This window comes from Oncorhynchus mykiss, chromosome 3 (assembly GCF_057628025.1).
Source record: "Oncorhynchus mykiss isolate SJ-2025 chromosome 3, ASM5762802v1, whole genome shotgun sequence".
Lineage (NCBI taxonomy): Eukaryota > Metazoa > Chordata > Actinopteri > Salmoniformes > Salmonidae > Oncorhynchus > Oncorhynchus mykiss.
Genome location: NC_143024.1, coordinates 72,461,452 through 72,477,033, shown reverse-complemented (window position 1 = coordinate 72,477,033; position 15,582 = coordinate 72,461,452). Strand labels below are relative to the sequence as shown.

The window sequence follows — 15,582 nt, the reverse complement described above, 5'->3', positions numbered from 1 at the left end:
ATTATTATTATTATTATAGCTCAGAATAGGCCTAAGCATTTGTGAAAATGGAGGGTCTAATTGTCTCCAATTGTAGGCTATAGCCTAGTAGGCCTATTTATATCTGCCAAGTAAGTGTGAGTTGTGCTGTGTGTGGTTTATTGTGTATTTATTATCTTATTGCATGCCACAACCGAAATTTCTTCCAGGAAAAAGTTATTTTATTCCATTCACTTTGAGCTAGCAATAACAGCCTATTTTACACTTTCACTGTGCGTTATAATGCAACATATTGTTATTTTTGTAACACCTACACTAAAGGGGTTTGAGTTTATAAATAGTTTATAACTATGTAATAAACAGTTATTACACAATGTTTGTGTGATTATATTTTGGTTGTTGTCGAATATTGGCATTATTGCTATTACTGGCAGTATCCTTACCTAACCATTTTACTAAACGGTATATTTGACTATGTACACAGGGCAGGGCAGACAGCAGCTGATCTTTCGCATGACACTCAGGTGAGTTGAGGTTGGGAAAAGAAAAGGGTTAAAGTGCGCATGCGAGTTTCTGCCTGTCTGCTACATTGCTAACAAGGAAAAACTCAGGAAGAGATGATGGCAGACTCGGGACCCGAGGAAATAGCGGTGATCGGGAACACAGACCTCACATCGGCAGAACTAGAGAACAACATTAAAAACACGGTATAGCTTCAAACCTATTCTTATTGTAAACAAAAAAAAAAGTGAGGAATTTGGATTTTGATACTTATTGAGCCTGTTGAATGAATTGGGTTTTCTAGCTACAGACAGTAGTACTGCAGGCCTTATCAATCCACGGAGTTTCGCGAGAGAGCCCTACTGTCACCAAGTCAACAGCAGCTAGCAGGCTGTGCAGGATAAGACAGCTAAAAGTTAAATCATTGTAATGTCAACGCAGAGGAAAGTTAGCTAGATTGTTCTTCTTAACATGGTTTGCTTGATCATTTTACCAGGAGCTAGCTTGCTAGCACACAACTTTGTTCTGATACAAAGTTAAAGGACTTCGCTAACGATACAGTACTTATTTTAATCTGGGATCAGCTTTAGCTACCAATATTGATGCCCCATATTGCATGTAAACAACATCAAATTATACTGGTATTGTTACCATGTTATGACTTGTGAAATATCCTCTTCTAGATGGTCGAGATTGAGAAATGGACTAGTCTTCTAAGAAAGATGGAGATCAGCGTTGGAGAGGCAGAGAAAAGGACTGGGAAGAATACAGTCAACATGCAGGAGATATACACTGTTTACCTAATTGAGACACGGTAAATATGTCTCATCAGCTCTGAATCATCTGTGTGAATGATGATTGTTATAGCCTACATCTTCCAGCGCAACTATTTTGTGACACCACCATGAACAGCTTCTTCCACAATCACACCTACACCTCCTTGCACCTGCACATAATTACACACATCCCAGTTATTACAGGGGGTCTGACCTTAACTATAATGATTCTAACATCTGACTGTTTTAGGAAAGTGACTTGGGTACACTCACTTTATTGTGAACATGTGATCTAAAGGTTTTGTTTGTCACAAACTGCACACCACACCAGCTTTCTTACTTACTTTTAGCTAGCTATACTATTAACTGGTTTCATGTCCGGTTACTCTCTTTCAGCCACAGAGAGTAGTATTTTTTTGTTGGCCAAGTCTTTAAAAATAACCATATGTTTTTATTCTGCTTGGAGCAGGGCATGCTATTCCTCATGCACACACATGCCCGCGTGCACACACACACTGGGCCTTTGTTCACCAGTTGGCCATTGAGAGGGGAGTGTGGTGTAACCGGGCCCTCAGTGCAGTTAGACTGGAGAATGCCCCCGAGCCACTGATGGAGTCCTCCTCTCCTTTGCCTTCTCTCCTTCCTCTTCCTGCTTCTCTGCTCATCTCTTTCTTTCTTGTTATCCTCTCCTCTCTCTGCTTTGTGGTCCCAGTTTGGATTATTAGTGGAGACAGACCATTATGGGTTCTCATTTCCTCCCTAGAATATTTGCTGCTGGATCCACGTCATATTTATAAAGTCTCTCTCTATCTTCTATCTTTCTCTGCCGTTCTCTCTGTCAGTAGTCTCTTGCTCTCCTCTTGCTTTATATATACAGTCAAAGGTTTGGACACACCAACTCATTGCAAGGTTTTTCTGGTAGTAATCACCTGGAATGGATTTCAATTAACAGGTGTGGCTTGTTAAAAGTTCATTTGTGGAATTTCTTTCCTTCTTAATGCATTTAAGCCAAGCAGTTGTGTTGTGACAAGGTTGGGGTGGTATACAGAAGATAGCCCATATTTGGTAAAAGACCAAGTCCATATTATGGCAAGAACAGCTCAAATAAGCAAAGACAAATGACAGTCCATCATTACTTTAAGGCATGAAGGTCAGTCAATCTGAAAATGTCAAGAACTTTGAATGTTTCTTCAAGTGCAGTCGCAAGAACCATCAAGCGATATGACGAAACTGGCTCTTATGAGGACCGCCACAGGAAAGGAAGATCCAGAGTTACCTTTGCTGCAGAGGATAAGTTCATTAGTTATCAGTCTCAGAAATTCAAGACCAAATAAATAAATTCACAGAGTTCAAGTAACAGACATATCTCAACATCAACTGTTTAGAGGAGACTGCATGAATCAGGCCTTCATTGTCAAATTGCTGCAAAGAAACCACTACTAAAGGACACCAATAATAAGAAGAGACTTGCTTGGGCCAAAAAACACGAGCAATGGACATTAGACCAGTGGAAATCTGTTCTTTGGTCTGATGGTACCAACCGCCGTATCTTTCTGAGATGCAGAGTAGGTGAACGGATGACGCATGTGTGGTTCACACCTTGAAGCATGGAAGAGGAGGTGTGATGGTGTTGGGGTGCTTTGCTGGTGACACTGTCTGTGATTTATTTGGAATTCAAGGCACACTTGACCAGCATGGCTACCACAACAACTCTCCATCCCACCTGGTTTGTGCTTAGTGGGACTATCATTTGTTTTTCAACCGGACAATGACCCAATACACCTCCAGGCCGTGTAAGGGCTATTTGACCGAGAAGGAGAGTGATGGAGTGCTGCATCCGTTGACCTGGCCTCCACAATCACCCGATCTCAACCCAATTGAGATGGTTTGGGATGAGTTGGACCGCAGAGTGAAGGAAAGGCAGCCAACAAGTTCTCAGCGTTTGTGGGAACTCCTTCAAGACTGTTGGAAAGCATTCCAGGTGAAGCTGGTTGAGAGAATGCCAAGAGTGTGCAAAGCTATCATCAAGGCAAAGGGTGGCCACTTTGAAGAATCTCAAATATTAAATATATTTGGATTTGTTAATTTTCTTTGGTTACTATATGATTCCATATGTGGTATTTCATAATGTTGATGTCTTCACTATTATTCTACAATGTAGAAAATAGTCAAAAATAAAGAAAAACCCTTGAAGCCCTTGAGACCCTTGAGGTGTGTCCAAACTTTTGACTGGTACTGTAAGTTTTAGCATTGGAGTTCATAGAATTGTGGATAGTACTGTACTTGGTCCCTTTAAAAGATGTATCAAATATTTACTTGGTACTCTTATTTAAGTGCAGTTGTATGACTTCAGTCCTTTCCTTTCTTCTGACAGGCCGGTTGATGCTGTGACAGAAGGTATAATCCCAGCCCCAGACTCCTTATGGAGGAGATACAGCGAGTTTGAGCTACTCAGAAACTACTTGTTGGTCACCTATCCCTTTGTCGTTGTTGCCCCGTTACCCGAGAAGAGGGTATGTGAGAACAAGGAGGATGCCTTGGAATAAATTAGTGCAATATAGTTTAGGAGGTGATATTTGTAGCATGATGTACTTAACTACAGTACCCATAATGCTCTGTACTGCATCCAGTTTTAACTTAGTAAAGACAATGGTGTTCTATCTCCTTCTATGGTGTTCTATCTCCTTCTATCTCCAACATAATAGTAATTCTTTGTCTGTTTCTCACAGGCAGAGATTGTGTGGCACAAGCTGTCAGCGGACAACATGGACCCAGACTTTGTGGAGAGAAGGAGGGTTGGACTGGAGAACTTCCTGCTCCGATTAGCCTGCCACCCAGTTCTCTGCAACGACAAGATCTTCTACATCTTCCTCACTGAGGTTAGTTAGCTTCTTTGTAGCCAAGCTGCTATACACCATAACTGGGTGAATCCAGCGTGATTCCAATCTGTTTGTGCTGTCTTGCCAACTCCCTTGTTATGTGTGACAAGGACCATAGTGATCCAACAATCGTTAGCAAAACCTACATTCCTCCCTCTCAAGACTACAACAGTACCAGTAGCTAGTCAAATGTGCTGTTCATAGGTTTTGACAGGATATACCCTTGTCAGAAAAGAGATATCACAGACAAGGACCATTTCCTTACTCAGTTTCTTTGTAGCACTGAGAAGTGTTGTGGAAATAATGTCTTGTGAAGTAGGCCTACAGCTTAACTCTTCACTGACAAGAGTTGTGTGAGTGTTGCTGTAGTTGAAAGGATCACCTTTGCCCTTTTGAGTTGATAGTGTGACAGTGTGCCCCCATGCATCAGGCTCTCCTATCTCTGATGGTCTTTGTCAAAGTCACACGGCATCCTCTCTCTGTCCCACAGGAAAAAGGATGGAAGGAAATGGTGTACGAGACAGGATTTCAAGCAAAGGTTCTCCATCAGCACTTAATGATCTCATCATGGTTGCGTTGTCATGTCAACTCTCTTAGATAAGATGTACCTTACTCAATCCTCATGTGACTTTGCAAACTACAGCAGTGCAATAAAGTAGAAGTTTGTAAAGTTTGTAATCTGTGTAAGAAAATGCATATAGTGCATATGTATATTTAGGACGTCTGATTTATTTTAAACAACTCTTAATTGTAATATTTATTTTGATATGTTTTCGGTCTCAAAGGTAAAGTGTTGTCTAAAATGATGCAGGTCCTCAATAACAACCTCTGATCTAACAAAACTGTGGGGGAATTAATGTGTTTGTAATTTATTGGTCTGTTTTTTTACAGGCTGATTCCAGGTTGAAAGCTATGAATGCAGCATTCAGGGTGAAGAATCCAGACAAGTAGGCCATATAAAATATCTGTCCCAAATAGCACCCTAACCCTACTGTATATAGTGCACTGGACTCTGGTCAAAAGTAGTACACTTTTGGGGCAGATTCACTGTTTTCTTGTCACTGTTTTCTTTTGTGTGAAGCCAACCATACACTTCCATCTTCATGTGTTGTAACTTAATTTAATGTGTCTGTCTCTACTATTCATCCCTTTGCTCTGTATTTGATGTACTTCCATACTTGGTTCTGGGACTGTGTGGGAAGTAGAGTTGGATCAGGTCAATGTAAGTTCGAACATTGACTCTTGTCTTGTTTATCTGTCTTGCTGGAAAGAAAGTGTTGATTTAAGTAGTGATTGGGTGAATTCTTGCTCTTCTCTGGCCCTGGCGTCTGCAGACGGTTTACAGAGCTGAAACACTACAGCGACGAGCTACAGACTGTAGTCTCCCAGCTGCTGAGAGTACGGGCAGTGAGTACAGGGAGCTGTCAGCATATTCACACATCTTACTGACTAGACTGACTACCAGACCTGAGTCAAATACTATTTGAAATCTTTCAAATACTTTGAGTGTTTGGCCTAGCCTGACAGTTTTGGAACTATTATATGGTTCCATTGAGCCAGGCAAGCTAAATCAAGCGAAGATAGAGTATTTGAAATGATTTCAAATCGTATTTGAACCCAGGTTTGTTAACTATACTCCCATACTGTCAGCTGTAACATGCATTTTACTGACTAGACTAGACATACAGTGAGTAGGGCACCATTTCATACACACCTGAGCTGGCTTGGAAGTTGACATACATTAGAAGGATAAAACACACAGCTGGTCTTGTCTGATAAAAGTGGATTTGCTGCAGCTGTAACACACAGCTTCATGACTAGACTAGGACTAGACATACAGCTGGCTGTAACACACAGGCTGGCCACACTCAGCATATTCACACTTACTAGACTGACAACACTAGCACACTGACAGCTGTAACAAACAACTTAGGTTGCATCCCAATATGACACCCTATTCCCTACACAGTACAGAAATTCACAGAACATAGAACATAAAAATAGAAGCAGCGGAATCAAATAAACTGTGCAAAATCTTTCTCCAGAGGGTAGCAGATCGACTGTATGGGGTGTACAAAGTGCATGGAAACTATGGACGAGTCTTCAGGTAAGACAAGTGCTCTGTTTGGAAGAAAGGGTGAAGTGTATTGCTGCTGCACTATGAACAATGTAATGACTTGTGTCAAATATATATTTGTTTCATGTGAAATATCTGCTCTGTGCTTGTTGGACAGTGAGTGGAGTGCCATAGAGAAAGAGATGGGAGATGGACTACAAAGTGCTGGTCATCACATGGATGCGTAAGTGTTTGTTTTTTAATGACATGTAACCACACAATAATCTCCCATATAAATCCAGAACAACTTTATTGTATTACAAGTATTTTCCTCCTCTCCTATCCCCTGGACATAAAAAAAAATGTAACCTTTATTTAACTGGAAAAGGCAGTTAAGATCAAATTCTTATTTACAATGTCAACCTACCGAGGAACAGTGGGTTAACTGCCTTGTTCAGGGGCAGAACGACAGATTTTTACTTTGTCAGCTCGGGGATTTGATCCAGCAACGTTTCGGTTACTGGTCCAACGCTCTAACCAGTAGGCTACCTGCCGCCCCAACATCAGTTTCTCTCCCTGTCAGCAGATGCATCTGAAATGGCACCCGACTCTCTATGTACCTTGGTCAAAGGTAGTTCACTATATGGTGAATAGGGCGCCATTTCATACGCAAGCCAGTCTCTCTCGTTAGCCTCTGAGACCTCATACAGGCTCATTGAAGGAGCTGATATAGTGATGTGTTGCACAACCCCCCTTCACCCCAGCAATGCTCTACATAGTACATGGTTTCCCCTAGTTAAGCTATACAACACATTTGGCGTGTTTGATTTGAAAGCAGTTCAGGTTTCAAGCACAAGGTCTGGTGTAGCAGGTAGTCGACCATGGGGAATGGGGAGACTTGTGTTGTGAAGGTTCTGGGTTGCAGCTGAGAACTGGCTGGCACCTAGCCAGAGGCTTTTCATTTCAACTTGGGTACTGTGTATAGTTCTCTTTAAGTATCACAAGTGTTCTTGGCCCTGTCCTTGAACACACACACACACACACCTTGGTGTGGTAACATGATTAGCCCTTACCCTGTCACTGATGGGTTCCAGATTGCAAGGCTCAACTCTAGAGGTCAGGGGTCACAGCGCTGGGACAGCTGAGGCGTACCAAGGAAAGGCAGCATTTCTGTCAACGGTTGATTCCCAAATGGCACCCTATTCTCTATTTAGTGCATTACTTTTGACCAGGGCCTATAGGGCTCTGGTCAAAGGTAGTGCACTTAATAAGGAATAGGGTGCCACTTGGGACATATACAACCTAGCTTTTAAGCCTCTGGTAATGGTCATAGTGAAGACAGATCATATTTCTCAGCCAGTCTCACCCATTGTCAGGTGTCTGTCAGAGCTATAAAACTGTGATATTTGAGTCTCACTTCTGAGAGGGTGTAATGAAATATAGCCGATGTATTCTTGTAGATTCCTCTTCCTCTTTGCTGCAGGTAGGGCTGGGCGGTATACCGTATTTAATTAAGCAATAAGGCATGAGTCTTTGTAGTATATGGCCAATATGCACAACACAAAGCGTAGTGCTTGGACACAGCCCTTAGCCGTGGTATATTGGCCATATACCACAAAGCCCGGAGGTGCCTTATTACTATTATAAACTGGTCACCAACGTAATTAGAGCAGTAAAAATAAATGTTGTGTCATACCTGTGGTATATGGTCTGATATATCATGTCTGTCAGCCAATCAGCATTCAGGGTTTTAACCACCCAGATTATATATTATATTATAATTTACTATATTCACCGGTATTGATGCACAGACCAGATTGGGTTTTTACTTTACCTTCTGTAAAGATATTTCAATGTTTGATTTGTTAAATGTGATACACAATTTTGGCATGTGTAATGTCCGTTTTTAGAGTTTACTCTATTTTCTACTTGAGTCGTCTTTCTCCCTCACCTCCTATTGCATGCACTGAATAAGAACGGCTGCATGCCCCTTCCCACACCAAGCCCTGCCCCCGTCACTCAAGGAGAGAGCAGATGCTCGACTACGGAGTCACAAGTACTTTCTTGCTGTTCACTTTGCAGTCTATACATGGTCAGATGGATGCAACATTATGTTGGTGACATGCTGCTTTCCACAAGCGTTTTATAATTACACTATTAGTTTGTATCTTACTGTCTGCAAACTATTGTCTGCAAGTTTGTCTTTTCTTAGCAAGTTAATCGCTAGTTATATGGCTAGCTTTCTAGACGATACCAACCCTACCATTACGGTGAGATATGGGCTGGAAAACGTACCTCAATGCAGCGGTGGGATATGCCACTCTACTCCAAATGTAACTTTTAACCACACTGATATATTGAGAAGATTGAAGTACTGCTAGATTTCCCAGAAAACGGCCCTATTCGTCATCATGCTAGCTAGCAGTAGCCACCGCAGCCATTTTGGAATGACAGTGTCAGCCAATCTGCTCCTTTGTTGTTCAACGTGACGTCCCATTCCATAATGGCTGTATGGCTACTGCTATCTAGCATGAGGAAGAAAAGGGCAGTTTTTTCTGGTAGAACTAGCAGTATTTGAATCTTCTTGTGTAGTAAGGTCAAATTTGGAGTAGAGTGGCATATCCCATCCCTGCATTGAGGTATGTTTACCGACCCATATCTCGCGCCGATTCCATGGTGTCATACTGTAACCATGATTTTGTTCCGACCCCAGTGCAGCTCAGTGGAAACAAGCGTAACAGTAGGGTCGGTATCTTCTGGAAATCTGGCTAGCTAGCTTGATAAATGTACTAAGAGTCAGAGCAAACATAGTTATCTAATACAGTCTGGTGCCAGTGCTGGTGTAGGCCTAGAAAAGCATGTTTGTGCAACGGTATCTTCTAAATCAGAGAGGAATAGACAGGTTGGTTGTTCAGCAAGGGGCAAAATAAACGGGGTTGGCTTAGATTGTTGACAACATGTAAACTATATTTCGTGTCTAATGTTTATTGAAAACATAGATACCTTTGCACCAGGAAAATACATGTCTGTCAAATACATTATTACAGTTGTTGGTTGGTAGATACCTAGTGAATTGTTTTTTGCCATATTAGCATAGACATGACAGTCAAAACACCTCAAAACAAGCCATGGTATCAATAATAAGATGAAACAAGCCACTTACGATTCCCCCATGGCAGTTTCTTGTGATTGTTGCTAGCCATCTGTCCACCCAGAATCACAACACACAGACTTCTGCCTCATTGAATCGTGTGCATAGTTTGTGACGGTTCGTTAATCCATCTAGAGGCAAAGCATGAATATGTTAGCTAGCTACATAAGGTAGGAAAACATGTCATGTAACATCTAATTAGGGTCATCTGAAAACACTGATCAACACTTTGGTTCCCCTGTCAATAATTTATCCCTGGCTTATTCATTTTTTTGTCACGTCAAACAACAATGTTTTCAAGGTGCTGCCCACTATATTTAATCATTCTATTCAATAATCATTCTATTTCCATGATTCCAACAGTTAACCAAGTAGTTAGGCGTAGATGTTTTGCCCATGTCATGCAGCCCTGCATGGCACAGTGTGGAAATAAAAACAAAAGTGCAGGAAATTGACGAAAATATTGATATAATAACCATCATATCAAAGTAAATTTGGAGTCACGCGATTTGTTGTTGTTCTCCCACTATGAATTGGAAAAGCATGCAGTTTATTAGGCTACAGATTAAATAACTTATGATGAACTTCAGAGTGGTGAAAGTGCACGGTGATGAGCTTGATGCTCCTTTCCAATAACTATCGATGGTCTTATTCTGGTGACATGATGACCGATGCTTAGCTGCCATTTGACAAACAAAAATGATCTCACTCATCTATAATAATGTTATCATTTAGGTAGCCTACTCACACTGTATCTAGGAGCTGTTGGCAAGAGTGCACGTGCCAAGACCAGAGTGGGCATATTTGCTATACAGTGCCTTCGGAAAGTATTCAGACCCCTTGGCTTTTTCCACATTTTGTTACATTACAGCCTTATTCTAAAATACATAAAAATACATTCCTCAAAGTACACACAATACCCCATAATGACAAAGTGAAAACAGGTTTTTAGAAATTTTTGTAAATGTATAAAAAAACAGAAATACCTTATTTAAGTATTCAGACCCTTTGCTACGAAACTTGAAATTGAGTTCAGGTGCATCCTGTTTCCATTGATCATCCTTGAGATGTTTCTACAACTTCATTGGAGTCCACCTGTGGTAAATTACATTGATTGGACATGATTTGGAAAGGCACACACCTGTGTATATAAGGTCCCACAGTTGACAGTGCATGTCAGAGCAAAAACCAAGCCATGAGTTCGAAGGAATTGTCCGTAGAGCTCAGAGACAGGATTGTGTCAAGGCACAGATCTGGTGAAGGGTACCAAAACATTTCTGCAGCATTGAAGGTCCCCAAGAACACAGTGGCCTCCACCATTCTTAAATGGAGGACGTTTGTAACCACCAAGACTCTTCCTAGAACTGGCCACCTGGCCAAACTGAGCAATCGGGGGAGAAGGGCCTTGGTCAGGGAGTTTACCAAGAACCCGATGGTCACTCTGACAGAGCACTAGAGTTCTTCTGTGGCGATGGGAGAACCTTCCATCATTGCAGCACTCCACCAATCAGGCCTTTGTGGTAGAGTGGCCAGACGGAAGGCACTCCTCAGTAAACGGCACATGACAGCCCGCTTGGAGTTTGCCAAAAGGCACCTAAAGGACTCAGACCATGAGAAAAAAGATTCTGGTCTGATGAAACCAAGATTGAACTCTTTGGATTGAATTCCAAGCGTCACATCTGGAGGAAACCTGCCATCATCCCCATAGTGAAGCATGGTGGTGGCAGCATCATGCTGTGGGGATGTTTTTCAGCGGCAGGGACTGGGAGAGGATCGAGGCAAAGTACAGAGAGATCCTTGATGAAAACCTGCTCCAGAGCGCTCAGGACCACAGACTGCGGTGAAGGTTCACCTTCCAACAGGACATTGACATTAAGCACACAGTCAAGACAACGCAGGAGTGGCTTCGGGACAAGTCTCTGAATGTCCTTGAGTGGCCCAGCCAGAACCCCAATCGAACTTCTCTGGAGAGACCTGAAAATAGCTGTGCAGCAACAATCCAACCTGTCAGAGCTTGGCATTATTGGTTATTAACTTGGCATTATGGGGAATTGTGTGTAGATTGATAAAACATTTTTTTGATCCATTTTAGAATAAGGCTGTAACAAAATATGGGAAAAGTCAAGGGGTCTGAATACTTTCCGAATGCACTTTATAATGCATCATTTGTTGTGAGAAAACCATCAGTATTGAAAATGCGATAGAAACCCATTTAACTTGTATTTTTATTCGGTACAGAATTTAACTGCAAAAGTTTTTATGTGCACTACATCATCACACACAGCCTTTTATCCACAACAAGTCAATTTGATGGAAACGTATGCTGATAATTTTTTTACTTTTCGCATGAAAATTGGTTGCCAATTGGATGGAAACCTAGCTACTGACTGGAATGGATGTATTTTGGGTGTCCTTGCTGCATGGTATTCATGATTCCTTGTCCATCTGTACAGGGTGTGATGGATTAAAGGAAATGTATTCATACTCCCATCTCTTGCCTGCAGGTATGATGCTTCTGTGCTTCAGTCTTACTTTAGTGAGCTGATGTAGTTTCCCCATCCTTCTGTTTAATGGTGTGATCAAGTAAAGAAAATGTATCCATATGGACTCCCCTCTTGTCTACAGGTATGCTGCTTCTGTAGATGATATTCTGGAGGAAGAGGAGCACTATGCTGATCAGCTGAAGGAGTACCTATTCTATACTGAGGCACTAAGGTACAGTACACCTACTGAACACCAGGACTGCTGCTGTAGGCCAAGTAAATATCACCTTATAAACCCTATTGTCAACCAAGATACAGAAAGATCATTATGCCAAATCACTAGTCATTGTGTTCTGGGTTGTGCTTGTTATGGAGGTAGCTTCACATCCTCACGTCAACTTGCCAAAGACCTGTGTGGACCACTGTTGACCTTTGCCAATGGCATACTGAATTCCAACTCACTGAGCCCCCTCATTGAATCTATTGAACAGCCCTCATGACACTGTATGGTGCAGAATGATCATACATCTACATAGTACAGTAGCAACCATGATGAGCAGCTAGGCATCAGTACATCCAGTAGCAACCATGATGATCAGCAAAGGCCTCTGTTTCTGCAGGGCAGTGTGCAGGAAGCATGAGTTGACACAGTTTGAGCTGGAGATGGCTGCACAGGACTTAGCCTCTAAGAAACAGCAGAAGGAGGAGCTGGTCACAGGGGTGAGTCATCACACAAGGTTGAAGCCATCTCCACAGCTAGGAAGAACCAGGTTGCATGCCAAATGGCTCCCCATGCCAAATGGCTCCCTATATAGTGCACTACTTTCAATGAGGGCCTGTATGGCCCTGAACTGCACTGTTGATTAAGGGCTTGTAAGTAAGTATTTCACAGTAAAGTCTACACTTGTTGTATTCGGCGCATGTGGCAAATAAAGTTTGATTTGATTTAGGGGCATAGGGTGCCATTTTGGACATAGCCTCAGTTTCTAAAGAGACACATGGAGCTCCTCAGCAAATAATGAGGCAATAGATAGCAAGCACATAAATAAAATCGATTTAGTCAAAAGTTGCTGTGAAGCTTATCCAAACCTTAAAGAATGACCAGATGGAATGTTGAGCTTTCCTTCCCTGTGTTCAGACTGTGCGGACGTTCTCACTGAAGGGGATGACCAGTAAGCTGTTTGGCCAGGAGACTGCAGAGCAGAGGGAGGCTAAGTTACAAGTGTTAGAACAGCAGATAGAGGAGGGAGAGGAGGCTGTGAAAGAGAAGAACACCGAGAGCGAGTGAGAAACCAACATAATTTTTCTGTCTCTAACCCTCTGTCTCTCTCGCTCTCTCTATGCCTCCTTTGATTGTCCACCATGTTATAATTGAATCACTTTATTTGCTGCTTTAATCAGCTGCTTTGGAGGTTGACCAGCTGACCATTTTTGTTTTTAATTTTAAGGATCTGAGAAGGTTATAAAGCCAGTCTTTCTCTCTCCGCAGTGAGTTTGTGAAGACTGCCTGGATAGACATTGAGCACTTTAAAGACCAAAAGGACCGGGACCTGAAGGAGGCCCTGATTAGCTATGCAATCATGCAGATCAGCAGGTGTAAAAAGGTGACACGTCCCCGGAAACGTATGTTTACATTGCCAAAGCAAGTGAAATGGATAATAAACAAAAGTGAAACATTCTCTCTCTCTCTCTCTCTCTCTCTCTCTCTCTCTCTCTCTCTCTCCCCCCTCTGTCTTCCCCCTCTGTCTTCCCCCTCTCTCTCTCTCTCTCTCTCTCTCTCTCAGGGAATACAAGTGTGGACCAACGCAAAGGAGTGTTTCAACAAGATGTGATCTTCAGGGCCGAAACAGGCCCTCCAAACAAACAGCAAAACAGAACATGCTTATTTTCAGGGGACTCCTCCTGGGGATGCATCCCAAATTGCACTCTATTCCCTAAATAGTGTGCTACTTTTGACCAGAGCCCTGTGGGGTCTGTTCACTATATAGGGAACAGGGTGCTTTTTGGGACAGATTCCTGGACACAGTCCCTATGATCCTTATGGCAACATTGATCCTGTACGCTCAAGAACAAATAAATAATAATTATTTTTCTATATCTTTATCATGTCCGATTGCTAGCTGCCTTGATTTGATCGACTTGCAATTGCAGTTATTTCTCAGTGACTGTCTGACAAATGTGTTTTTTCATACAAATGTATTTTCGCCTAAATGCTGATTTAAGGTTATTCACCAAGCACTTATATTAATTTGTTTATAGAGATGCCAAGAAATGTGGACTGAATCCAATTTTCCTATTCTGCCTTTTACACAATGTTCAAAATCACGTCATAAGATTAGTCTTGCATATTTTCTATGAATTCCCTGGTTTTCCCAAAAATCCGGGCTGGAGGATTCCAAGAATCAGGAGGGGAACAAGCAGGAAATCCGGAATTCTCAAACCAGGATTAATGGAAAACCAGAGAATTTATTGACAGTTCCAAGAATTTTGCAACTCTACATAAGATTACAACTGTTATTTAGATTTTTTTTGTTATTGAACCTTTAACCATGCATGTCAATTAACAAATTATTATTTACAATGGAGGCAGGAGGCAATTAGACTAGTCCTATAAGAATGTGCTTGCCGTTTATTTTACATGCATAATTCACTTGTTTTCGTCAATTTTATACTTGTGGTTGGTATATTGACCTTTGTCTTTTCTACCCTCTCAGTGCATTGTCCCAGTATACTAAAATAAGGTGTTCAACCTTTTCAGATGTTTTTGTACAACATTAAGAATGTAACCATCCTATTTAAATGGCTTACTGTACTTTGCCATTCAAAACATACTCAGGCACTTGGCCTTAAGTAACCACTATGATGAATGGCAGGCTTGTCATTTCTGAAGAGTGGGTGGGTCAGTGTTTTGATAAATCTAGCCAAAGGAACAGGAAGGTCACACAGGAAAGACAGGATGTGATCATTTACTTATGGTAGTGTTGTGCGTGTACTGGGGATGCAGCCCAAATGACTACCTATGCTCTATATAGTGCATTACTTTTGACCAGAGCACTAAGGGCCTTGGTCTAATAGGAAAGGGTGCAATTTGGGACACAACCCCTGGCCTCTTGCATCTCTGTTCACTCTAAGGGCTAGGGGAGGAGGTGCAATGTTAATCGTGAATTTGGGATGAGATCAGAGCGCTCTGGCAGGAAATTGCACTGTTTATGCGGTTGTAAGGTTGTAATCATTGTGCCAAAAATACACTAATAAATAGGAAGAATTCTAGTTTAAGGTCTCTTAAAATCATGTGTGTGGTATGTTTGTTTGTTTAAATGTTTATATAAATTCAAATAAACTACCGTAAACTACCGCTGCGCTTATAGCAGAACACTATGCGCATTTGTTGATGCTGTATTTCCTGCTGTGAGGAGTGCTTTTAAAGTGCAGTCCAACGATGAATTAGTCTGCATTTACACAGGCAGCCCAATTCTGATATTTCTTTCACTAGTTGGTCTTTTGACCAATGAGATCAACTCTGAAAAAGCTCTGATGTGAAAAGTTCTGGTGTTATTGGTCAAAAGACCAATCATAATTGGGCTGCTTGTGTTTACGCAGCCTAACTGACCTCAGGTTTTTCCTCTGACTTTGCCACCCACCTCTCTCACACACAGCATTAATTAAGCAATAAGGAATGAGAACCTGGGAATTAACTCCCAAAGGGCTGTTCGAGGCAAAGCCAAGGGCCAATAAAAAGCCTTTTGGAGGGTGTTAT

General features: G+C 41.7%; 1 protein-coding gene across 3 annotated transcripts; it reads left to right on the top strand.

Moving 5' to 3' along the window:
• Positions 1-85: 85 nt before the first annotated feature.
• Positions 86-15,113, top strand: snx4 (sorting nexin 4). 3 transcript variants are annotated; one of them, XM_021597526.3, is made up of 14 exons: positions 86-686; positions 1,164-1,294; positions 3,631-3,769; positions 3,986-4,135; positions 4,626-4,673; positions 5,027-5,082; positions 5,470-5,542; positions 6,181-6,242; positions 6,370-6,435; positions 11,968-12,057; positions 12,446-12,545; positions 12,964-13,109; positions 13,315-13,429; positions 13,610-15,113. In XM_021597526.3, exons 1-14 carry the CDS (start codon positions 597-599, stop codon positions 13,655-13,657), a joined length of 1,314 nt encoding a protein of 437 aa, XP_021453201.2. In that variant the 5' UTR covers positions 86-596; the 3' UTR covers positions 13,658-15,113. The 3 variants fall into 3 exon arrangements, with proteins under 3 accessions (XP_021453201.2, XP_090086201.1, XP_090086202.1); XM_090230075.1 differs by having other exon boundaries at positions 13,315-13,448; XM_090230076.1 differs by lacking the exons at positions 12,446-12,545; positions 12,964-13,109; positions 13,315-13,429; positions 13,610-15,113 and adding an exon at positions 11,796-11,846.
• Positions 15,114-15,582: the final 469 nt, after the last annotated feature.

Excerpts from the sequence above, each read along its gene's own strand:
- snx4 (XM_090230075.1), top strand. The coding sequence starts at position 597 with ATGATGGCAGACTCGGGACCCGAGGAAATAGCGGTGATCGGGAACACA. Across the intron at positions 13,110-13,314 it reads GAGAAGAACACCGAGAGCGA|TGAGTTTGTGAAGACTGCCT; the intron begins GTGAGAAACCAA and ends CTCTCTCCGCAG. Across the intron at positions 13,449-13,609 it reads GGTGACACGTCCCCGGAAAC|GGAATACAAGTGTGGACCAA; the intron begins GTATGTTTACAT and ends TCTCTCTCTCAG.